Below are 25,448 nucleotides of genomic sequence, written 5' to 3' on the forward strand. Positions count from 1 at the left end.
TAAACTGAATTGAGTAGACTCAAATAATTGGCAGATACACTGGCACCAGATGCCTAAAATCAGCCAAATGGGCAACTCTTGAGCAGGAGGTTCAACAGGACTATCAACATCCATAGTATTGCAGTCACTGCATCAGTCCATTGGCAAAGTCGCAGTCATTCCATTTTTTGAAAGAAGTCTTTTTTATCTTATCACAATGTGATTTGTTCAGATTCATGCCAGGAATCACAGACAAATAAGGGAAAGAACCCAACCTGCAAATAGCAAAGATGGAACACAGTGGTCCCTAAAATGGACATTCTTCAAGCCTTGGCTGCACTTTGCTCTCTCTGGCCATGAAATTAAAAATAATAAAAGATAAGAATGGTGTCAAGCTTGTGGTTCTGTGTTACTCAAAACCTGCTTCAGGGCACAATTCTTGACGTTTAACAAAATGTGAAAATTAATCAGTGCCATTTTAAGATCCTGTTGTCCAACACATTCATAGATATGCTTTGTGTTTGGTGATTTTTAGAGAACCAAGAAGCACTGGCTATACTTATAGCAAAGAGCACAATTAATTATGCCAATTAGGCTGGAAAGATTTGCAAACCTGTAGATTGTGAAGATAGGAGCACTTAATGTGGTGAGGTACTGACACATTTATGGGCTTATTATATCAGGGAAAACATTTAATTTCAAGTGAAATTTATTCTTCAAAAATTGCCTGATTCAAGTATGTTATTACATTAACAGTATTTGCCAGGTAAAGACATACGACTCCATGAAGACAGCACACTTCGATAAAACCAACAATTTAAAAAGACCTAGTGTAACAGGTGAAGTGTCCATATCCACTGGCCAGTGCTGCTGACAGTTCTGAACTCGGTGCAGTTACAGTCCCTTGTTGAAGTAAACGTACTTCAGAGTATTCCCGTAGCGTTCCTGAATGGACTCCCTTAGATCTGGCTCCAGCTTGGACACAGCTATTGAACTTGAAGTAGGAAAAGGAAAGGAAATCATTAATGTGACCATCCACATAAGCCGGTAAGATGCCCTGATGCCTGAGAGAGAGCACGAGAGAGGTTAAGCAGCCATTACTGAATGCTGACTGACAGAAATTCCCTTTCCCTTTTACACCTGGCTACTAGACACACTGGAGACATTACATGCCTTTATTCATAAAGGTTAACCAGTTCAACTAGAAAGTTGTAAGGCAGCCATGTATCATTAATGCATGCAAAATAAAGGACATGTGTAAAAAAATAGTAGTAAAGAAATAATACACTTAAAGAGAATGTGTGTATACACTCACTGGCCACTTTATTAGGTACACCTGTCCAACTGCTGGTTAACGTAAATATCTAATCGGCCAATCACATGCCAGCAGCTCAATGCATTTGAGCATGTAGACATTGTCAAGATGACCTACTGTAGTTCAAACAGCATGAGAATGGGGAAGAAAGGCGATTTAAGCGGCTTTGAATGTGGCATGGTTGTTGATGCCAGACGAGATGGTCTGAGAATTTCAGAAACTACCGATCTACTGGGATTTTCGTGCACAACCATTTCTAGGGTTCACAGAGAATGGTCAGGAAAAACAAAGTATCCAGTGAGTGACAATTTTCTGGGCAAAAATGCCTTGTTGATGACGGGGGTCAGAGGAGAATGGCCATACTGGTTCCTCTCAAATTAATTACTTGTTAACAACCAAAGTATGCACAGCATCTCTGAACACACATGTCAAACCTTATAGTAGATGAGCTACAGCAGCAGAAGACCACACTGAGTGCCACTCCTGTAAGAACAGGCAACTGAGGCTACAATTCCCATTGTTTAACCAAAATTGGACAGCAGAAGATTGGAAAAGCATTGTCTGGTCTGATGAGTCTCAATTTCTGCTGAGACATTTGGATGATAGGGCAAGAATGTGGTATCAACAACATGAAAGCATGGATCCATCCTGCCTTGTATCAAAGGTCCAGGCTGGTGGTGGTGGTGGTTTAATGGTTTGGAGGATATTTTCTTGGTACGCTTTGAGCCCTTTAGCACCAATTGAGCTCTATTTAAATGCCACAGCCTACCTGAGTATTTTTGCTGACAATGTCCATCTCTTTATGACTACAGTGTACCCATCCTAAGGTGACTTCTTCCAGCAGGATAAAACGCCATGTCACAAAGCATAGATCATCTCAAACTCAGTTTATTGAACAAGACAAAGAGTTCACTGTACTCATGGTTTTCCAACATCACCAGATCTTAATCCAATAGAGCACCTTTGGGATGTGGTGGAATGGGAGATTGGCATCATGGATGTGCAGCCAAAAAATCTGCAGTAACTACACAATAGTATTGTATCAATGTGGATCAAAATGCCTGAGGAATCTTTCCAGCAGCTTATTGAATCTATGCCACGACAACAGAATTGTGGCAGTGCTGAAGGCAAAAGGGGTCCAACCCAGTACTGGCCAGTGTGTATGTGTATATGTTGGAAGGGGGCAGAGTGGAGATTTTCCTAAGGCCAGTGCTTCACATCTCCAGACCCCTGGATGGGAATTCTAGTCCATGCACTACTTTTCATGTTCTCACCGTGTATCCATATGGGTTTTCCTCCCACCTCCAAAAGATGCATATGTTAATATTACTGGCACCTCTGACCTGGCACCAGTGTGAAGGAGTGTGGGAGGGATTGCCAATGTGAAGAGAGAGCGAGAGACTGGCACAAGACCCCACAACAGGCAGATTTGGTAATGGACAGATGAATCATGTGAACTGGTGTTTCAGTAGAAAATTGTGAACAGCTGCACCAACAGAAGATTCCCAAACAGAATTTATTACTTTGTGAATAAAAGAATCTGACAATATCCATATGGTGTGGAGTAGCAACGGGCGATAAACCTGTCATACCAGATGAAATTCTTTTATCAGGATGGCTTTAAACATTTTTTTACCAGTATACTAAACATTTGTATAAATGTGTTGAAACTGCAAATCAGTGCATGCAAATAGAAACGGGAAATGTGGTTTTATGTTGAGGGATAAGAGTCTTAAAGGTAATGTCTTTGTGTAAGGACTTGTAGGTTAAGTCTGTGTTTGTGAAGTTCATCTAGCTAACAGTATTACCAGGTTGTTGTGTAGTTCAGCCTCATTGATAGGGTGATACAAACATAGCCAGGACAGGATAAAGCTATGTCCCAACATGAATAAGAAGTTGTACTTTTAAATAAAAGCCATTGAATCTCCTAGAGTAACATTCTGCAGAGTGTTACCAGAGCATTTAATAGAAAAAGTGGGACATTTGTGTGAATGGTTAACCGTCAATATGTTTGTTATTTGGTAAAAAAAAAAAAGTTTCAGTTTGAAAAGTGCACATGAATACATTATACTGGAACCTGCCAGAGCCTTCAGAATTTGTAATTACAGGTCAGCCTGCCATATCCGTGGGTTTATGGTTCCAGGATCCCCCCACTGATGTGCAAAAAAAAAAAGTTCAGAACTTTCATAAAGCTTAAAGACGATTGGGTGCATGAAGCGAACACACGTGCTGATACAGCAGGACTGAGGGTTGACTGGGCTTGGGTATGCCATGCCTAGCCACAGCAGCATTGGTGTGCACATCTTGTTTCTTGTGTGGATTTCGTGAGCAGTGTTGCATGCGGAAATGTGGAAGGTTCTTTTTTGAGAATATTTTATATATATTTTTAAATTCAAAATGCGGTGGATCAGAATTGTGGATGCCAAACACGTGGATCTGACTGTGTAACACGAAATGGATTTATAACCATACATGGTCTGCTGCAAGCCAGTGAAACACAAATTCAAAGGCTTTTTGTACTGATTAACTAATTAAATAAAGTGGTCTTACCATCTCTGAGGGAAAAGAGAGCAGGCGGCAGGCACCATGAAGATCAAGCTGCAAAAAAGAAAATAAAAACCAAAACCTTAAATTGAAAGAAGCGACTCCTAACCCTTAAAGAGTCGGAGGTAACTGAAAAGGCTGGGGTAGTGGAGCAGTAGTGCTGCAGGTACTGTATCTGACCTACACAACTTCTAAAATGATTAGCAGTACTGTGAAATTTCAAAGAGAATTTAATAATAAAAGTAACTATCGTATACAGTAATGCTATACTGTCTTGGGAATTGCTGAACTGAAGTGAACATTACTACCAGGCAACAAATTTACAGGCAATTTGTCTTGATGTCACAGCCATGGATGTAATGTTACAAAACAACTGAGAGAATAACTTACAGTATGACATCATTTAACAGTTTGACATTATTAGCAACAACAGGAAAAGAAAACACAGTGCACAAAAACAATAAATACACAACGCAATAAAACAATGCGTAGAATTGGTAGGTCAGGATAAGGCAAGTCTTCAAAAGTAAACCACATTTTAAGCTGGATGGTGTTTGGAGATGTGGGGATAGAGGAGTGAATTAAACGTTGTGAGTGACTGCAGTAGCAAATGAACTGATCACATGCTGAGTGGTTCTTGCTTTGAGTGACCAGGAAAGAGTGAAAGAGATGGTGACCGGAGTAAGTGTAGTGGAGTCTGCTTATACAGTACTGTTTGAGATGTTCACAGACCCTCAATAACGTCTGCTTTCAGGGGAACAGTCCTTTCTGCTGCTCAAACAGCACACTGCAGTTGGTTGATTGATTGATTTGAGCAATACATATACACCCAACAATAAAAAGTACTTACAAAACTCCCACCATCATCACTTGCATTGGTGCATGAAGAAACTTGATTCTCTATAAACGCACAGTAAAGAGACTTTGTTAGTGTTTTATACACTGTTAAATGCATTATGTTTCAACAAATTACCCCAAAACCTAAAGGTTCCCACTCTAAGTGGGTGTAGTAAAAGCCCCAAACCTGCTACACTGTAATAATTGTATAATCAGTTTGAAATGAGAATCCCCTAATGCTCTGTTTTAGGTGCTGTGGTGCTCTCATCTGATCACACACACAGACTGAGGTAATTCTGTGAACCTCTTAAACCATCTATATCCATAGCACAGCACTAACCGTATCCTGACTGATGAGCTCTACTAAAATAATCTCAGTATGGTATTTTTCTGCAGTTTTTCTTGTTTGTGTAGAATTGTACAAGAAGGCTTAAAGGAATACTTCACCCAAAAATTGTATTTTTTATATGTAATTTGCCCATGTAGTTTGTAGTTATGGCCAAGAAAAACATTTGATGTAATGTATTCATGCAACTGGAGATACGTTTCAAGTTTTTCATATGGAGATCAATGATGGCCAACAGCAAACAATCAAAAACATCCAAGAAAAAAAAAATTTACATTACATGAGTTACAAAATCCACTAGGGATGTCAAAAGTATCAAAATATCACCAAGTATGGATTGCAAATAGAAACAGGAAATGTGAACCCCATGGGCTGCCAATGGGCATGGCTCGAAATGCTGCCACGTTTCTTACAGTATCTATTTCTAAATTGCGTGTAGTGCTAGGGTGTTGTACCGTGTCAGGAGTTACGAATGTATTGAGAAGTCAAGCAAAACGAGGCAACTCAGGCCCCTGATTACATCTTGCGTGAAGAACGGGCCCGAGTTGCCTCGAAAGCTTGCATATCGTAATCTTTTTAGCTTTCTAAATTGCGGAATCCTTCATCATAGTTGCAAATCTGCAAACTTGAAGTAGGGGTGTGATGTTTGTTATTTTTCTACAGGTTAAAATGTGTTTTGTAAGGGGTTTGCAATTATTTTTACTTGTAGACCAGTTTTATTCTGCGCTATTCATTTGTTAGCAACACTGTTTAGCACTAGGACTCTGTCACACCCTCGATTTTTAGTCCCTCATCACAAAGTGTGCTGCCAAAGCACATTACTTTCCTTTGCTTTATTATGTGCAAATCTCAAATTATTGGTCATCACATACACTGCATACATCTTCAGTGCAGAATTGCCTAAATGGTGGCTGTACTCCTCCATGTGCTCATATACTTGGTGTACTACAGTAGAAATTGAATTGTGAAATAGAGATTACAGTGAAAGTTGATTGGATCTGGTTGACTGTGGCGGCCCCTTCATGGTTGGGGTCTGCATGAATACAGCGTGGTGCATTTTCCTTTGAGTTGTATCACGATAGCACTGCTCGGCATATCAGTGTTTGTGATTTGATGATTTCTATTTTATTCATTTTGATGACGGCCCTGTTTAGTTGCATTTTCCTCAGCCATATAAGATTATTAATGTGGCTAGATGGGAACTGTAGTTTTTGGGATGGGCCATAATGTGCATTAAGGTTAACACCAAGGCTACTGACTACTACTGTAGTGTAATCATTCCTATGCTTTAATGACTAAAATTATTTATTTTCATCAATGCATACAGAATTACAATTTATTTCATTATTGTTTAATTGAGTTACATTATATACTTAATGGTATCAATTTCAATATTTTTGTATTGTGTCAAAAGTTTGAAATTTTGATATTGTGACAACCCTATAATCTACACGTCAAGTCATCCTGTTATATGCTCACAATGGACAAAACTTGTGCATTTTTTTCTAAAATATTGTTAAATACTTCAGAGTAGTACACAGAGGAAATGTGTGGAACAAGCTCTTCCTCTCGTTCACTGGCCAGTTCAAAAGCTTGTCCCTGTGTGAATGCATTTCCTCTGCATTCACTGCACTGATTTTGCCATATGAATTATGCATGACGAGTAATGCGAGATCCGACGTTGGTCTCCATAGATTCCCATTCTATCTGAAGCTTTGTTATCTGTTTTCTGCATGAAAACATGACATTAAAAATACTTCTCTGCCACCCCTACAAACTACATGAGGTAAATGACATTTATATTTAAAAAAGTATTATTTTTGGGTGGAGTGTTTCTTTACCTAGAATGACGCCATAAAACATGAGACTCTGTTGTGTGTAAAACATGTAAACAAGTGAAGCAACTGACCAGATGCAAGGAGAAATTCAGAATAAAAACAAACACTGAAGAAGTAAACCCAATGTTGGCCTCACTGTAGAATGTGGTGTCGTGTGTTACAAAAGACGGACAAACCTGAAAAGTGCGTTTACTGACCTGCATGAAAGGATACTTCTCCAGCCTCTCCATTATAATTGGCAAAATAACTGGAAATCAGGAAGGAAAAAAAAACCCAAAAACATGTTAAGCTTACTAGAAAGGAACACCGCACAGTGAGTGACCTTAAAAGAGATTATTCAACAATAAACTGACGGCTTTCCTGCTGTACTTTAAAACAAAGCATTCATAGCATTTTGAAACTCGCCTGATTTAATTCAAGAGCACTACATCATCATTGATTCTATACCCTTCTTATTTGGTTTCTGTGAATTAATTATGTTGGTTTTAAATTATAAACACTATCTTTCCAGATATAACTTTGAAAATAACCCACTAAGTAAAAATAAATGCACAGTACTGGTGCATAACTCTGTTCCAAACTAGATCCTTGAGTATGTAATACTAAAATCCCAAGTCTCGTTCACTTTCTACTAAGCACAAAACTCCTAGATTCTAAACCACTGCATTTAAACTGTTCAGGTTTTGTCATATATGCCGCCATATCATTGGAGCGCTGACCCCTATGAACACTTTTCAAATCAATTTCCTTTGTTTCACCTCCTTAAAATGCACAGTGAGATGTCTTCACGGGACTCTTTCATGCCTCACTGTTTGAGTCAGGGCATGAAATGTACGCTGCTGGCAGAGAGGCAGCTGTATTCACGTCTCCAGGGAGTCAAGATCATGACTTGCATAAAACTTTGAAGATGTTAAAGTCTGACTTCTGCACTCCACATCTTATGTGTAAGCATAAATCAGAAGTGGCAATTTATTAAGCCCAAAAAAATCCCACTGATGCAGAAGGCCTGAGCATTCTTCTTAATACTTACTCATTCCTGGGGCTGCCATGGCAACTCTGGAAATGACCACCTGTGTAATCCCCTTCACGGCAGCTTTCTATAATAAAAAGAAATCTTATATAAGGCAGAAGTGTAACTGCATTTTCTAACACAATGACTGCCACTGTATTTGATTTTTCCAATGTACTGAGTGTTGTGACAGGAGGTGATAAATCAAACTGAATTTTTAGTGGGTAAATAATGCAGCACTACTGTTTCAATCAGTAGAATGTTATCCACGATTCAACTCCAAGATGGCACAATATATTATCTTTTAAAAGATGATACGCATATGCCTTATACATAAAGACACCATTAGCCTTGTATCAAATGAAGCAAATCATCTATTTCTCCTACCTGCCCACAAAAGATAACAGCAGCTATCCATGTCTGTTGAGGTCTCAACATGATTTATGTGTCACAGTTGCACACTTTACACGTACACCCTAATACTGCAAATCAAATTCAAGAGTGACACTGCAATGATCCAGTTATTCACAAAGGCAGGGTATTTTTACTTGGTTTTAATCAGAAATACTTCGATTGATGATGTCAGTTTATGTTCTGAATTCCCAACTCTTCGTTTTCTATTAGCTTTGCATGTCATTAAAGCAATACTTCAAATAAAAAAATACCTACTTATAGGTTGAGTATTCCTTTAATATCCATCACCGTATATTATTCACAATAAAACAAAGATTAATTTCAGCCTCCCAAACATGGGTAGCTTCTGTCCGTCTGCCTGCTTTGGCACCTTTATTCACACACTTCAGGCGTTTACTTTTTGCCGAGCCAAGCTTGTGCTTTTTTCTAATCTTTCCTTGTACATCTAGCAGATCCGCAACTCCCCATCCACAAAGGGTTTGCCAGTTTAATTTCAATTCATGCCTCTGCTTCCCCTTGATGATGCACAGTGTAACCACCGAGAGTTTAGTGAAGGTTACTGGTGCTTTTAATGTGTGCTATCACAGCAAAGGTTTAGGCCACCACTAGTGATGTATTCTTCATCACTGTCATTCTAAATCCAAGATATGGGGATGCAGAAAGAAATGCTTATAAAAGAGACCCTCCATCTTGATCTGTTTGTCTGGACTGCCCCTCACTTCACGTGTACTTCTGTAACTACTGCTGGCAAGCTTTCACATTTACAACATTCCTGTTACCCATCTGCCTTCCTCCTATTTACATTATCTTAACTTTTTGTTTAGGAAGTTTATCAAGAGAGATATTACATAAGTACATATTTTGGAAATTATTACCAACATGCTGGATTTGAATATGTAGGAGATCTAAGGATCTGGTTTCTGAAATGCACAATTCTTTACTCATCTACATATGTGCACACATAATAAGAATGACAATAACAGAAATATTAAAAACCAAAAATAGATTATGAGGAACAAGATTTAGAAAGTGAAGAATTCCTTAAAAGATAGTCTTCCAGGTAATGACCCTAAGTTAATCAAACTAAACAGCCCAATGATAAATTACTACAAAATGAATTTTAAATTTCAAAATACAATAAAATGATGTGACTGTTTCATATACTATAAAATCTGTTTTACTCTCTTCAAATGATTAAGGTGCATATTAAACTTGAAATACACACTGTAAAAACCAATTTTGCTATACAGAGATTATACCAACCCGTGAGCACCCTAATTTGTTGTCATTTTCATCCATTACTGTAATTCCGTTGAGTACTTCTCTGGAAGAAAGGGAAATGAGAAGAGACTGCATTAAAATCCAGACAACTCCCCCACCAGCTGTTAATTTCCTGAACAGTTTCTTCACTCCCCCTACAAACCAAAACGGCTGCATGGCTGAGGGACCACACTACTTTAACTTCCCTGAGTGCTGAAATTAGTCAGAAATCAAAACTAGCAGGCAGGGTGGCCAGGTTGGTACCTAACAGGTTGGATGATAAATCACACTTTTGCAGGTTAAAATACTTGTGCTGGCTCAGTGTGCAGCTCTAAGCTAAACAGAAAAGCCGCATGATTTGCAAGATAAGATCTAAATAAGATACCATATGAAAATAGATTCCTTACTGTGTTCTGCTCCTCACTACTTATAATAACAAGAGGAAAAAATAAAGAAACTGGACTAATACCTACCAGGGAATGACCACAAAATATTGGTTTTTGAATACGTTTGTCTTCAGCCATCTTTCAGACTTAAGCACATAACAGCAGTTAAGTCTAATGTCTTCAAACTCATCAATGAACTTGAGCCAATATTTATATTTCTGCTGTTTTTAAAATGCAACACGTATCACATGCCACAGCTACATAGCAATGTAAAAGAACCAGTTAAGTATTAGTACAAATCATTGAATTCCTCTTTCAGGATGATGTCATTGACATGAAAATTAAAAAGCCACGGTTGTTAATGAAAATGTCAAATCAGGTCAAATTACACTATATACCTCAGACTGGACATTTCCCTCTAATATAATTCTATACAGTTATCAATTCTTAGCCTAAACATGTTTGTCCTGTCCTGTAAATATCTGATTTATTATACTAATGTTGCCCTAGAAGGGTAAGTGACTAATGGAGAATCACACAGTAGGGGGTGAGAGAGAGAGAGGTTGGGAGCTTGCACCGATTACAGCACATTGCCACACCCACCATACGTCAAACCACCTGGATTGGGATCCGAGGGCTGGCGTGCAAAGTGTGACACCTCAGCACCACACTAAACAGTGTGAGGTTTTTACAGTGGCTGGAGTGCCAATCATGCCACCAAGTAGGGGGCAACTAAAACAGAACATGTTTGTGGCCCACTTTTATAACCAGTAGGTCATGCTGACAAATCATACTATGTACACTGATCACTGAATCGTTAGGGTTCCTAAATTTCTTTGGTTTTGTGCTGCTTAACCCTACTGTTGTGATGCAAGCAACTCCACAAACAGATATAAGGGGAATTTAAGAGACAGGGTGCATTAATATGAAATGAAGCTCACTTGTGAAGACAGCATAATAGATGAAAGTATCAATTTGACATCTTCAATTCCACCTACACTATATACTGGCAGCATCAGGTGCAAGTCAGGATCCAATCCTAGATGGGCCATACTCAGTCGCAGTGTTCCAGTTCTGAGTTACCAATCAATCAAAAATGCACATGTTTTGGATGAAGGAAAAAAAAATCCATGCAAACACTTGGATTGTGTGTCAACTCCAGGGAGACAGTGAACACTCTGGACCGCCACCATCAGTCAACCTACTTGCTTTGTTAAAATGTGATTTTTTTTTTTTAATTTATAAGGCAGAACACAATTTCATTCACATTCATTTTTTCTTTTCATGGACACAAGATGATCGTAGCAGGTGGTGGAGCCTCTACGTGCCGCCCAGCTTGCGGAAAAAGGAAAAAAGGAAGTTTTGGAAGAAAGACGGCTTTTTGATGAAGCAGCTGAATGAACTGTTTGCATCAATTTGTAAAAGCAAATCTGTTTTGGCTGTTTTTATGGACTTTTTTTATCAAAATTTGTGATACTTGTCTTTTTATAATAGGAAAGGACTGCAGTGCAGATATTCACAGGTATTGGAGGGTTTGGGTGGCATCCAAAAACAGACTTGCTGTAGGAGTTCAGGTGCCGTACAGTCGTGCAGTGAGAGTGGCTTGGTATCAGAAATGCTCAGAGGAGCCAAATATGTGGTGAAATGCACGTGGTTAAATGCTGACCCCAGGCCACAGACAGAGCTGCACATGAATAAGTCATGTGAGGAAGTATCTGTATGTCACTGTCTGTGCTGTAGCATCTCTCTACTCTTGGTCCTGTGGGACTATGAGTTGTAGACCTTGTGGTGTCTTCCTCCACCATGGCTACAGCTTCTTATCCATGTTGGACAATGTGCCTCAACTTTACTGTCTCTTTGAACAACAACAATTGCTCAGTGTCCTCCGGGAGCCAAGGCAAAGGCGGCAATCAGTACTCAGATACACACATTCAGAGACAGCAGTGGGATGAAGGCAGGTTATTGTGCAGTGACATAACTCCCTCAACTCCCCACAGCCTTATTCTTCTCCGGCATTTTAGTCAGTAGGCCAGACTCCCTAAAGTGCAGTGTAAAAGTAAACATGCAATACTGTTTCTAAATAAGGAACAATCCACATGGTACTAAGACCCTAATAGGAAGGGTATCCAAAGAGTAAATTTAATAACTGTACTGCAAACTCACTGTGAAACTTCCCACCGACGCTCACTATATTTTGTGATTTTTAATTCACAGCTTCCGTAAAGACAAAATTAAAAAAATACGTAGATCAAGTGGTTTGTTTTTTTAAGAAAGTCTAATGTTTAAATTAAAAAGTAAAAAACAAAACAAAACTGGCAAATTGGTCATGTTCCCACCTCCCAAACACCCCCCACCCCACACCACCCACCTAAACCTCGGAAAAAGCAGTGTCAATTCATGTTACTTACTGCTGTCTCATCATTGGGATGTTCACACAGTTGGCTGCAGCCACAGCAGCGAAAGGAACCCACCGAGCCACCAGTGGGGGAGCTTTCTGAAAGTAAGCAAGAAATCAACGCAGAAAATTCAGTGCATGGCAAGTGTTGATGCCGTTAGTCACTTAGAATGAAAAATAAAAAACAGAAGAAATGAGAGAAATGGCAAAGGCAGAAGAGCTTTGGAAAGTGCTGCTGTCTGTGGCTACAACAGGCACGTCTCTAGAAGGGTACAGTATATGGTATTGGTTAAGAAATATCTCAGTCTTAGTACCTTGGTGTAAAGGTTCAGCCCCACTGCTGTGGCCAGGGCGGTGCTAGTGGCTGTTAAATAAGCAATGCCAATCTGTCTGAAAAGCAAAATAACAATTACAAGGATTGTTAACAGGAGACGCAGCAGCTGCAGCACAACAGTGGCTCACGTCTTCTTGTGTAGATGTTAGGCCAAGATTACTTACGTTGGGGTGATAGGCGATGCTGCATTCCTGTTGGTGTAGTTTACTAAGGCGTTAAACGACTGGTTTACCCACTGCCAAAACACAACTGCTGGTACTGTTCTGAATGAAGAGGAAAACAAGGATTCAACAGATTTTGTCTTACATCTTTTATAGTTTTTTCAATCAAAATGGAATATATAACAGCATACACCAAACAATTTGTAAATTTTAGTTCACCTGTAGAACTGCAACATAAATCCAGTGATCGCCATACCGCCAGGGACCTGAAAGGACATCCGACCAATCAGATTCATGCGATCTCCTGTGTCTGGGTGAAAAGCGGAATCATATAACTTTTTGGCATAATGAAGCTGCTCTTCTGTGGTGCCAGGTGGTACAGTACCCGCCCTGTGAATTACAAAATAGGGGCACCAGTCAAACAGAATACAGTGACATCTAAAGATACTTATCACACGGTATTGCTCAGATTATCTGCGAATGATATGGTATCACTTGTACACCATTTCAAAGCCGTGGACATGTGAGTTAGACATCAGAGACACAAGGGAATGAAGTAGTTGGAATTAAACAAAATGGGGAAAGACTGACACAGGTGTAGAGAAAAATCTTACAAGTCACTGTACCATAAAACCAAAGACCTCCCAAACATGCAAAAAATCTTTATTTTACATAGTGCCTTTCAACATGACGAGTACTTCAAAGTGCCCTGCATAATAAAACATTATCAAGGACAGGCAATTAACCCTAACATTTCTCCTGAATTCTTACCTAACTGTTCAAGTCATGCCAGTGTCTGCCTACAATTTCTGTGCTTTTGCTTAAGCAACACCAGAGACTGGATGGATGGATGCTAATGGCCCATTACGGCTCCAGAGTCCTACTTACGACTCCAGAGATCTGAAAGTCATGAGCACATAAATTACTTGACTCCGGGGTCCTGCCCATGGATAGTGTACACCAGGGTTACCCAATTACAAATTCGGTTGGGCCAGATTTTCAAACCAAGAAGTTTTGCTGGGCCAGACATTTTTAGTAGCTGGTAAGCAGCAGATAATGACAAATTTTAAACCAACAAGAATTAATGTATTTAAAAACAAGTAATGTTTCATTAATTATTTCCCTTTTAATTTTGGTCACATCTGACACAGGTACATCAGAAAGTGCATAAAAACAACTTTAAAAAGCAGTAATTTAACAGAATCTGAGGTAGTAGCAACACTTTTTTCCACTCTGGAAATAAAAAAGCAAACAATTTGGTAATAACTGACCTAGGCACATCTCAAAGTGCATACAAACAAAATGGTGCACAGTATCAACAATAACATGTGCTTCTCTTAAGAAAGAAACATTTTGCTCACATCTGATCCAGGTGCATAAAATCAGAAAAAGTGCCCAATATTAGCAATAACATTCGTTTACCTTTGGAAAAAAAATATTTTAGTCATACATGACTAGGGCACATCATAAAGTGCATTTAACAGAATAAAAATTTACCATTAAAGCTATCGGTGCACAAACCCGTAACAAGTGATAACAGCAACTAACACACTTGAATCCAACGTCTCCTGCACACCGAGGGAACACTGGTTCATTTTAAATCAACACATGTGTGAATCACAGTGTCTTTTTTTTGTAAACAAAAGATGGCGATATGAAAACATTGCATTTGGATCAAATTCGAGGTACTGTGAAGGTATACAGAAGCTGAGAGTCCTAACGCTACATGTTTTTATTTAGTTGGTGAAGAAACATAGTGTTTAAGATTTGAAATTGACAAATCTTCAAGTATAATAATAATTCTTTAATAGTGCTGTACTCACTACTCAAAGTGCTTTGCAAACTTCACGTAGGGAGGACCCGGGACGCAAACCCATGATCTCTTTATTGCGTGCCATAACACCATGCATAATATTGTCATTGAAAATGTAAAATTACAAACACAGAATTTCTGAAATCAAATATTAACAGCAGGTAAATAACGTGCTCTACATTCTACACAAAAGTTATGTAATTTCGCAAAGCAATCACTGCTTACTTTGATAGAATTTTAAAGAAAAATTTAGTTTTTGCATATTTTCATTAAATGCAGTTTTCCAAATTCATTCTTTGCTTTGAGTGTCAATGGCTGATCTTCGTCCTTGTAACAGCCATGAATCCGAAGGATCGTTCTGTGTGAGTGGAGAGCCAACCAATCATATGAAGAAAAATGTGGAGACAGTGCCTGTCGGTAATGAGGCCCTCATTGGAATAACAATTAAGATTCATTTGTGAAAACTCATGTTAGCACTCGCTTGATGAAACTGGAATACAACTTAAGAATCCACACACAACTGATTACAGAATCACTTAATATGTAGTCAATGCCATGAGCAGCTTGTTGTGGCCAAAGAGCCACAGTGCGTACCATCACACAAAAAAAAAATCACTGTATCATAGACTACTACCACCACTTCTAGACACACAACAACACATTGCATTGTGGGTTGAATGTTGGTCAGCTATGAAGAGTGCTGCATTCATGGTCTGTACTATTGTAGGAATTTTTGAAGGCTCGCAAAATGTGTTTATCTCGGTTTTTCTCTGCGTTTCTGGCAGGACCATGGGCTGGGCCACTCGGAGGCTGTTTCTGGTCCGCATGTGGCCTGTGGGTCACTATTTGAATAGGCTGGGTGTACATAGGTTTAACCAACAGTACATGTGCTGTGAAGTGGGGAGATACTCACCGTTAGGCAATAAGTCCATCTCCGTTAGCTGCCTTATCAGTAGCTGGCTGAGTGGAGTTACTCTGTTTGGTGCTGCTAGCTAACAGTTTTGCTACTTTCAATGCCAGTAACCAATATTTACACTCTGTCCATGATAGCCCAGGGAGAATAGCCATGATGAGGAGGAGTGATACCCTGAGTGATTCCTCAGCAGAGACAAGGAGAAATTGGCAGTGGATGTCATTATATGTCATTACCCGTATAGTGACTATCTGTTACATTTTTATTCCTCTGCACCTAACTCTGAAACATCATCAAAATGTATGGCATACTACCTCAAATTCATGACTTAGAAAAGAAAATGAAAACATTAAACCAGCTATTAACTCCAGTGGCACGGGTCAGAATGTGTGGACGATGAAAGCAATTTACCCATCATAACAACATGACCAACTACACTGTGCTATTCCTTCAAAAGATTTTAATTCCAAATAAAGATAAAAGTTCTGTTTTTATCTTTTGTATCTTTCTAGCCGTGTTAAGCTACTGCAGTACTAAATTCTCACTAACTCACATGCTGGACTTTCTTCTGTAGAGCTTCTTAGAACAATGACTGCTGCCCATCATTTCTGAAGCCAAATAGTTGATATCTGCTGTCTCGTCACTCCAAAGCATCATTCCCATCATTCTTATCTAAGCAGCTAAAGACGACTACACAACAACTCAACTACAAGCCTGTCAAAATTTGTTGCGTTAATAAGAATTACTTATGAATGCTTTGAAATCACTTCAGTTTTTTGTCTGGGGCCTCCTAACTCACCAGTTTGAGAAAATCCCCACAAAAATTGTTCAACTTGTCTTGATGTCTAGTTATGTAAAACATCAAGATTTTTGAGGTTTCCTCTATTGATGTCTCCCTAGACCCAAAATTACACCCTTATTATAAAGAGAAAAGAAATAGCTGTTTCCAGCAAAAATTATCAGAAGGTCTTGAAGATGTGCATGTTACATCAATTGACCCCTGGGGTTAACCCCCTAATTGGATACAAGAGGCCAAAGTCACTCCTTTTCATAAAAGTTAAAAAAAAAAAAAAGGGGGGATTGATAATACACCGCCTTCCTGCCAGAGTGGCGCGCTGATTGACTACCCTCATCACAAAAGCTGTGTAGACGTAGTGCAAACGTGCGAGTACGAGCTGAGCGACATGTATTCCATTCCACAAAGAATCGCAATAGTGGAGGCGTACATTCTCACGGGTTCCATTAAGGAAACACGGGACATTTTTGCACACGTGTCACTGTCACGAATTCGGGAGACATTTACAGAAGACAGGATTGTCACCAAAGGATTGTGGCCGAGATCGCCGGACTTAAGCACTTGTGACTTTTATCTGTGGGGCAATTTGAAGGGAAAAGTGTACACTAATAACCCGAGAACTTTACACCAGTTGAAAGACAATATTCGTAATGCAATTCGGAGCATTGGCACCCCAGAGTTGCGTGGCGTATATGACAACATGTTAAGGCGCGCCCAAAAATGCATTGACGCACAAGGAGATCATTTTCAGCACTTTCTGTAAAGAGTGAGTAAAGATTTTTGCATTTCAAGTTCTTTCTTTCTTTGGGAAGGGCGCCTTTTTTCGCCAGGGAGGCAGGCTACTTTTTCGTGGGCCACCCTGCATAAGCACATGGAGAGTGATTTCATGCAATTTTGAGGTTGTTGATCACAAAAATTATATTATTCTTGATATCTGATTCTTTCCCTGGTGGGCCAGCTTTCTAAGAGACACTCCCAGAAGGTAAAAAAATGACAAATTTTAAACATAAGCATGTGGCATATCATGTTAGGTTATTTCAAGGTCAGTGATTACAAATAGGGTATTATTTTAGGTCAGTGATTATGAATTTGATGTCATTTTTGATCTTTTACTAGGGATGTAGCCCTAGCCCAGCCACAGGGGATGCACAAACCAGTGTGTTTCTTTGTGCTGGTCCCAAGCCTGGATAAATGGGGAGGGTTATGTCAGGAAGGGCATCCGGTGTATTTTGCCAAATCATATATGCAGACAGCAATACAAATTTCCATACCAGATCGGTCAAGCCCCGGGTTAACAACGACAGCCACCAGTACTGTTAGCCAACAGGGTGCTGGCAGAAATTGGGCAACTGTTAGCCGAAGGAGAAGAAGAGGGGGGAGACGTGTCCGGAGGCAGGAGGAGAGGAGGAGGGTAAAGAGAGTGGAACTGAGGGTAGGAACTTTGAATGTTGGCAGTATGACTGGTAAGGGGAGAGAGTTAGCAGATATGATGGACAGAAGGAAGGTTGATATATTGTGCGTGCAAGAGACTAAATGGAGGGGGAGTAAGGCTAGGTGGATCGGAGGTGGATTCAAATTGTTCTATCATGGTGTGGATAGGAGGAGAAATGGAGTAGGGGTTATTCTGAAGGAACAGTATGTCCAGAGTGTTTTGGAGATGAAAAGAGTGTCAGACAGAGTAATGATTATGAAGCTGGAAATTGGAGGTGTGATGATTAATGTTGTTAGTGCATAAGCCCCGCAAGTTGGGTGTGCAATGGATGAGAAAGAAGATTTTTGGAGTGAGTTGGATGAAGTGATGAACAGTGTACCCAAGGGAAAGAAAGTGGCGATTGGAGTGGATTTCAATTGACATGTTGGTGAAGGGAACAGTGGAGACGAGGAGGTGATGGGTAGGTATGGTGTCAAGGAAAGAAATGATCAGAGGTCAGAGGATAGTGGATTTTGCCAAAAGGATGGACATGGCTGTGATGAATACATATTTTAAGAAGAGGGAGAAACATAGGGTGACGTACAAGAGTGGAGGAAGATGCACACAGGTAGATTACATCCTATGCAGAAGAGTCAATCTGAAGGAGATTGAAGAATGCAAAGTGGTGGCTGGGGAAACTGTAGTTAAGCAGCATAGGATGGTGATCTGTAGGATGACATTGGAGATCAAGAAGAGGAAGAGAGTGAGGGCAGAGCCAAGGATCAAATGGTGGAATTTGAAAAAGGAAGACTGCAGGGTTGAGTTTAGAGAGGAGGTGAAACAGGCACTGGGTAGTAGTGAAGAGTTACCAGACAGTTGGGAAACTACAGCAGATGCAGTAAGGGTGACAGCAAGAAGGGTGCTTGGTGTGACATCTGGACAGAGGAAAAGGAAACCTGTTGGTTGAATGAGGAAGTACAGGAGAGTATACAGAGGAAGAGGATGGCAAAGAAGAAGTGGGATAGTCAGAGAGATGCAGAAAGTAGACAAGAGTACAAGGAGGTAAGGTGCAAGGTGAAGAGAGAGGTGGCGAAGGCTAAAGAAAAGATGTATGATGAGTTGTATGAGAGTTTGGACACTAAGGAGGGAGAAAAGGACCTGTACCGATTGGCTAGACAGAAGGACTGAGCTGGGAAATATGTGCAGCAGGTTAGGTTAATAAAGGATAAAGATGGAACCGTACTCACAAGCGAAGAGAGTGTGTTGAGCAGCTAGAAAGAGTACTTTGAGAGGCTTATGAATGAAGAGAAAGAGATGAGGTTGGATAATGTGAAGATAGCGAATCAGGATGTGCAACGGATTATCAAGGAGGAAGCTAGGACAACTATGAAGAGGATTAAGAATGGAAAAGCCGTTGGTCCAGATGACATACCTGTTGAAGCATGGAGGTGTTTAGGACAGATGGCAGTGGCGTTTTTAACCAGATTGTTTAATGGAATCTTGGAAAGTGAGAAGATGCCTGAGGAATGGAGAAGAAGTGTATAGCATGAAGTTCAGGGAAAGAGTAGTGGAAGCTAGGTTAAGAAGTGAGGTGATGATTAGTGAGCAGCAGTATGGTTTAATGCCAAGAAAGAGCACCACAGATGCAATGTTTGCTCTGAGGATGTTGATGGAGAAGTATAAAGAAGGCCAGAAGGAGTTGCATTGCGTCTTTGTGGACCTGGAGAAAGCATATGACAGGGTGCCTCGAGAGGAGCTGTGGTATTGTATGATGAAGTCAGGAGTGGCAGAGAAGTATGTAACAGTTGTACAAGATATGTACGAGGGAAGTGTGACAGTGGTGAGGTCTGCGGTAGGAGTGACGGATGCATTCAAGTTGGAGGTGGGATTACATCAGGGATCGGCTCTGAGCCCTTTCCTATTTGCAATGGTGTTAGACAGGTTGACAAGCAAGATTAGACAGGAGTCCCCGTGGACTATGATGTTTGCTGATGACATTGTGATCTGTAGTGATAGTAGGGAGCAGGTTGAGGAAACCCTGGAGAGGTAGAGATATGCTCTGGAGAGTAGAGAAATGAGGGTCAGTAGGAACAAGACAGAATACATGTGTGTAAATGAGAGGGAGGTCAGTGGAATGGTGAGGATGCAAGGAGTACAGTTGGTGAAGGTGGATGAGTTTAAATACTTGGGATCAACAGTACAGAGTAATGGGGATTGTGGAAGAGAAGTGAAAAGAGAGTGCAGGCAGGGTGGAATGGGTGGAGAAGAGTGTCAGGAGTGATTTGTGACAGACGGATCAGCAAGAGTGAAAGGGAAGGTCTACAGGTCGGTACTGAGACCAGCTATGTTATATGGGTTGGAGACGGTGGGACTGACCAGAAAGCAGGAGACAGAGCTGGAGGTAGCAGAGTTAAACATGCTAAGATTTGCACTGGGTGTGACAAGGATAGGATTAGAAATAAATACATTAGAGGGTCAACTCGTGTTGGATGGTTGGGAGGTAAAGTCAGAGAGGCGAGATTGCGTTGGTTTGGACATGTGCAGAGGAGAGATGCTGGGTATATTGGGAGAAGGATGCTAAGGATAGAGCTGCCAGGGAAGAGGAAAACAGGAAGGCCTAAGAGAAGGTTTATGGGTGTGGTGAGAGAGGACATGCAGATGATGGATGTAACAGAACAAGATGCAGAGGACAGAAAGTTATGGAAGAAGATGATCCACTGTGGCGACCCCTAACGGGAGCAGCCGAAAGAAGAAGATGAAGAAAGCTAGGGATGTAGCCCTCAACGGACCTGTTTCAGAGCGTGAAAAATTACAAACTTCTATTCCAATTGAGAATTTTTAGACTAAACATTTAAACTAAATCACACATTTTAATATTTCATATATTTGATACAAATCTTTTATTTGTTGTTTATTATGTACTTCTGCCTCCTGAATTAAATCATTACATTTTTTACAGAAATCCCAAATTAGGGTGGTTTATGCTAATTCAGACTTGTCTTCCTCACTCATATAGCTGCACACAAAATTACAGAGGTCTCCACTCATTCCAGGTGAATAACTAATGCTGTTGAATTCACAAGTGGAAGAGGAATCAAGGATGCTTTGATACAACACTGTGATTTGCTTTTCACATCATTACTCATACGTACAAATAATGGCCCTGTGACAATGAATGGTTTAGGTGCTTTATGAAATGGATACTCACAGACATAATAATGACTGTTCTCTATAGACTTCAGAAATTCTCCCAGATGAATTGATTATGTCTTTGTCTATACTGTGCCAAAAACACTAGCTAAAAATGAAACCATTAGATGCCATCTAAAAGAGACACGCAGACACCATGGAAATACACAGAAACCTTTTTAGCATACAAAATTTGAGAAATTCAAAGACAGCTAAAAAGCTGTGAAGTAGATTACTCATTTTCTAATTGATTTTCTGAAAAAGACAACAATAGACTGTACAAAATTACCAATGCTATTGTGCCAACAGTAAAATATTGTTCCAAACTCAGTTCTAAAAATGTTCTTTCCTATAAGTCAGTCATCAAAAGGTATGAGATGGTCTACCGGGGACAGTCTACATTCCTGCATGGCCCTGAATGTCTGTTTATTAACAGGAAAGCAAATAAAAATCTGACCTTTTCATACCTCGTGCCTGTCAGCTGGTATGTTCCCACACAGGCAAGATAGCCCCAGGCAACCTTGCCAATTCAGCACAAGTATGTGCAGGGCAAACAGCAGATAATAGTTCAGCCTTGCTATTATGTTTCTATGCAGCTCCCATGTGCACACACACACACACAATACAAAGGGGAAGAAGAAGAAAACAAGATCTGGTTACTCAAATCCAGGACCGCACTGTCATGTTTCCTTGTGTCCTGGGGGTCAGGCCCAAAAAATATCAATGTATGTACTGTATGTGTCTGCTTCAGAAACAGTATTCTCTCTAAATGACCAGGAATAGTTAATTAAACCTGCAAAAGGCAAGCTGCCTTCTGGGTGGCCCAGCAGCATAATGGTTACTGTTCCTGCCTTACAGATTGTGTGTCCTTGGCTCAAATTCCATACTCAGCTGTCGTCTCCATGGTGTATGCTCATTCCCCCCATGTCGGTGTGTGGTTTTCTCTGGTACTCTGGTTTTCCTTACATATCCACCAGAGACATGTGTTTGTTATGATTTGGTTTAGTTTTTTAATTTTTTTTTTGTTGGGCTCTCTTGTGGTACTTGGTGGGCCTTTTCAGATGTATTTTAGATTTTGGAGCTTGTAAATTACATTCTGATATTTTTTTCCTAATTGGAATTTAATTAATTTGAATTAATTGTTGTTTCTTTTTGCCACCATTTTTTTTGGAGTGGTTGCTGCATTATGACTCAGAGATGAGCGGCTGTGACATCAAGGGGTTGTGGTTATAAAGATCATGACAAACACTTCTATTTATCCAAGCTGACAGAGTGAAAAGTAAAACACGGGCACATTGTACTTTTGATTGTGTTTTTGGCCAATGAATTCTTGTAAATTAACTTGACTAGGAGTTAGAATTATGATTCATGGCATGATGACTGTTTTGGTGCTCCTGGTTATACATCTTTGCCTGTTTTTCTTTTCTGCTTCACTCTTTCTAACAGAACAGTATTAGGCGGATTGATGACTCCAAACTGGTGAATGTGTGCATGAGTGGATTCTGCAGTGGGTTCTGTCCAGTCTAGGGTGAGTGCCTAGCTTGTGCCGAATGCTCCTAGACTCAGCTTTGACAACTTTGTAACCCTGAATTTGCTTAAGTAGGCTAAAAAATGTTACGTTACCGCACATAGTCTAGCTACTTATATCTATAATTATTGACTGGCCAAGACAAAAAAATATCCTGGATGCAGGTTTAGCTGAGAGGCACATTCAAGGGAACATATAGCGTTCTTCACATATTCACTAATTTACTGGAATGGAACTTAACATGGCGACTGCACGTCTACTGGGCAAGGAAAGGAAATAAATAAATGAGGAATTGATTTGAAACATGGCCTGAAATAACAGCTGCTATCACCTGGCTACAGTCCACCACTGCTGAAAAGACATCTCTTAGGAATAATAAACCAAGAATTAGTCAAGAAAGAAATCCCCAGTTGCAGGTACATGGTTTAGATCTTTTGGAATAAAAACTGTACATAATGAAACATCTCATGAGACTGGAGTTTATCAAACTTGTTTGGTGTTTGAGGATCTCGGGGATACCAGGGTGGTCTGGTAAAGACAGTCAGTGAAGGCATCACATTGTCCTTGCAATTCTATATCATTTCCCAGTTTTATTCTGCTTGAGTATCTACAGAAATCCCACTTGAACTACAGTATTTAATAATTCTTTAACAGCAAGGATAGAGAGTGATGATTAAGAAAAAAGACAATTTGTCAAAGAGGACATAACTTTTAAGATATGGCATTTGTTTTTAAGTGAATGGGCATCTTTGGACCTATTTAAAACTGCAAACATATGCTCCAAAACTAATTTCTTCCTCATTTTTGGAAGCATGCATGGCCAGAGAAACTGGGGCAAAAAAGAATGGTATAACATGTCTAGCCATGAGGGCCAAGTTTCACACCACTAGGCATCTTTAAAGGTTTTGCCTGTCTGTTCATTTCTCACATGTTCCAACAAAACTGTTCCATTTGAAATTGCCAGTTTAAAAAAATAAAAATAAAAATAGTCATCATTCACACCTTTGTTACTCCTAACTATAAGATCATGTTGGTATTTTGCTTCCCATTGCTCCAATTAGAAGGTTTATTTCTCTGTTGAATAGTACAGATGGTTGGTTTGATTTTGCACATGCTTATCTGAAACTGCAATTTTTTAATTGCAGTTATTAGGTGATTATTTAGACAATGTGGCCAAAGCAGCTTAAAAAAATTATTACAGGCATAGAAAGACTGATTTCATATTTCTACCGCTAGTGTATGGGGTAATTAAGTGATTCATTCTGGGTCATAAAGTGAGTCACCAATGAAATGAACTGGCAGCTTTACTCCCCAATGCCCGAACCACTAGGCAGTGGGCCAAAGCAAAAAAATCTAATGGAGGAGAATTAAAAGTTAAAACCAAATGTGTAAAATTACAAAAAACTGAAACAGGAAATCGGTTTCAACATGAAAACAACTTTAGTGGAGGAAAGCATTGCAACAGTGTGATTGTGCATGTTCATGTCCATCTGGCTTTTGCATGTTCTGCAATGGCTAAAAAATGACTACAGTACCAATGAAGTCCTTCAGTAAACGGAATATTAAAACACAGTCAAATACTTCACACTACTCAGATTCTTAGAAAAACTAAAAAACAAACACATAATTGAAGTAAGCTAAATATTTCTAGTAAACATTTTATTTATAGATTTCAGCTGCATCTACTAACTGAGAAGGACAGAACTTCGAGTTAAGTCATAGCTTATTCCATGATTATAAACTCTTCTTGTGTATTGATAGCCAGCAATTAAGGCTTAAGTCATCTCTGTCATCCATAAAAACTATTAACTATTAACACGGGCGTGACTGATCGCCACTGCTCTCTGGTAACTTTTTTTTTTCTTTTTTTTAACTTTTTTATGAATAACTTACAATCTAATGGACCAAGCAGCTGTTTTCATTTTCATTTCGGGCAGATTTATTCATTGAGTCTTATTTTTAAATCATTTAAAGCTAGACTAACTTCTAGCTTGACTGCTGATTTGGCTGTGTATGGACTATTTTTCGGCCTATCCCTGCTTTGAGACTTAACCTGGCTTTGTTATCTGGACATCCGAGTTGTCTGTGTCTTTGCTTAACCTGTGGACTGGTGGGATATTTATTTTGTTCGTGTTTCTTTGGTCCCTCCTGTTGCTCGCTATCCAACCTGCAATGGGCCTGCTCCAGTACTCCACTGCTGAGCTACTCCGACTCCGCTTTCACCTGTCTGAGCTTCCGTTGACTGGCCTATATCTCCACCCAGACATCGTATTCCTCCCCCGTCGGAGATACATCCACCGTGGGTCCCACCGGAGTATCCAAGCTGACAATTCGAAAATAATAAACTGCATCTGGTCCAATCCTTGATGTAATTAAGGCAGAGTTGCTGACCACAGTGTGTTAGCCAGCCTAGCCCAGTCAGCTAACACCGTTGATAAATGCGATAACGCGGTTGTTAACTTCGGTCTGCTGAACATCTGCTCACTCACGAGCAAGGGGCCTCTCATCCATGATCTCCTCACTGATCGTAAGTTTGACTTTTTCTGTCTGAGACATGGCAACAACCCCATAACTTTTCCCAACTTAACGAATCCACTCCCCCAGGGTTTGTTTACATCTCTCAACCCCGTGGCTCTGGCCGTGGTGGAGGTCTCGCGTTAATGTATCGTGAGAAATGGAAAGTCTTGCTGTTGTCTGTTCCTACCTTCAGTTCTTTTGAATCTCTTGTATGTCACTTAAATGGACCTATTCCTACTATTATTGCTACTGTTTACCTGCCCCCTAAAACAAATAATGACTTTCTGAAAAACTTTGCCGTTTTCCTTACACACTTATCTACTGTTTCATCAAACATAATACTTCTGGGGGATTTCAATATACATATGGATAATATCAGTGTCCCTATTACTAGAGACTTTACATCCTGCCTTGAGAGCTTTGGATTCCAGCAGCATACTGATGTTCCCACTCATTCCAAAGG

The 25,448-nt window shown here is 39.9% G+C and overlaps 1 protein-coding gene across 2 annotated transcripts in view; it reads right to left on the reverse strand.

Moving 5' to 3' along the window:
• Positions 1-670: 670 nt before the first annotated feature.
• The window catches only part of sfxn2 (sideroflexin 2), a 58,421-nt gene continuing 33,643 nt past the window's right edge, over positions 671-25,448 (reverse strand). For both annotated transcript variants that reach the window (XM_039775282.1, XM_039775274.1), the window contains exons 3-12: positions 13,038-13,208; positions 12,822-12,920; positions 12,638-12,713; positions 12,337-12,422; positions 9,546-9,606; positions 7,890-7,956; positions 7,057-7,106; positions 4,689-4,738; positions 3,845-3,892; positions 671-973 (exon numbers count right to left, since the gene is read on the reverse strand). In XM_039775282.1, coding sequence (XP_039631216.1) covers positions 874-973; positions 3,845-3,892; positions 4,689-4,738; positions 7,057-7,106; positions 7,890-7,956; positions 9,546-9,606; positions 12,337-12,422; positions 12,638-12,713; positions 12,822-12,920; positions 13,038-13,208 — 808 coding nt within the window. In that variant the 3' untranslated portion in view covers positions 671-873. The remainder of the gene's footprint in view (positions 974-3,844; positions 3,893-4,688; positions 4,739-7,056; positions 7,107-7,889; positions 7,957-9,545; positions 9,607-12,336; positions 12,423-12,637; positions 12,714-12,821; positions 12,921-13,037; positions 13,209-25,448) is intronic.

Source organism: Polypterus senegalus, chromosome 1 (genome assembly GCF_016835505.1).
Source record: "Polypterus senegalus isolate Bchr_013 chromosome 1, ASM1683550v1, whole genome shotgun sequence".
Taxonomy (NCBI): Eukaryota; Metazoa; Chordata; class Cladistia; order Polypteriformes; family Polypteridae; genus Polypterus; species Polypterus senegalus.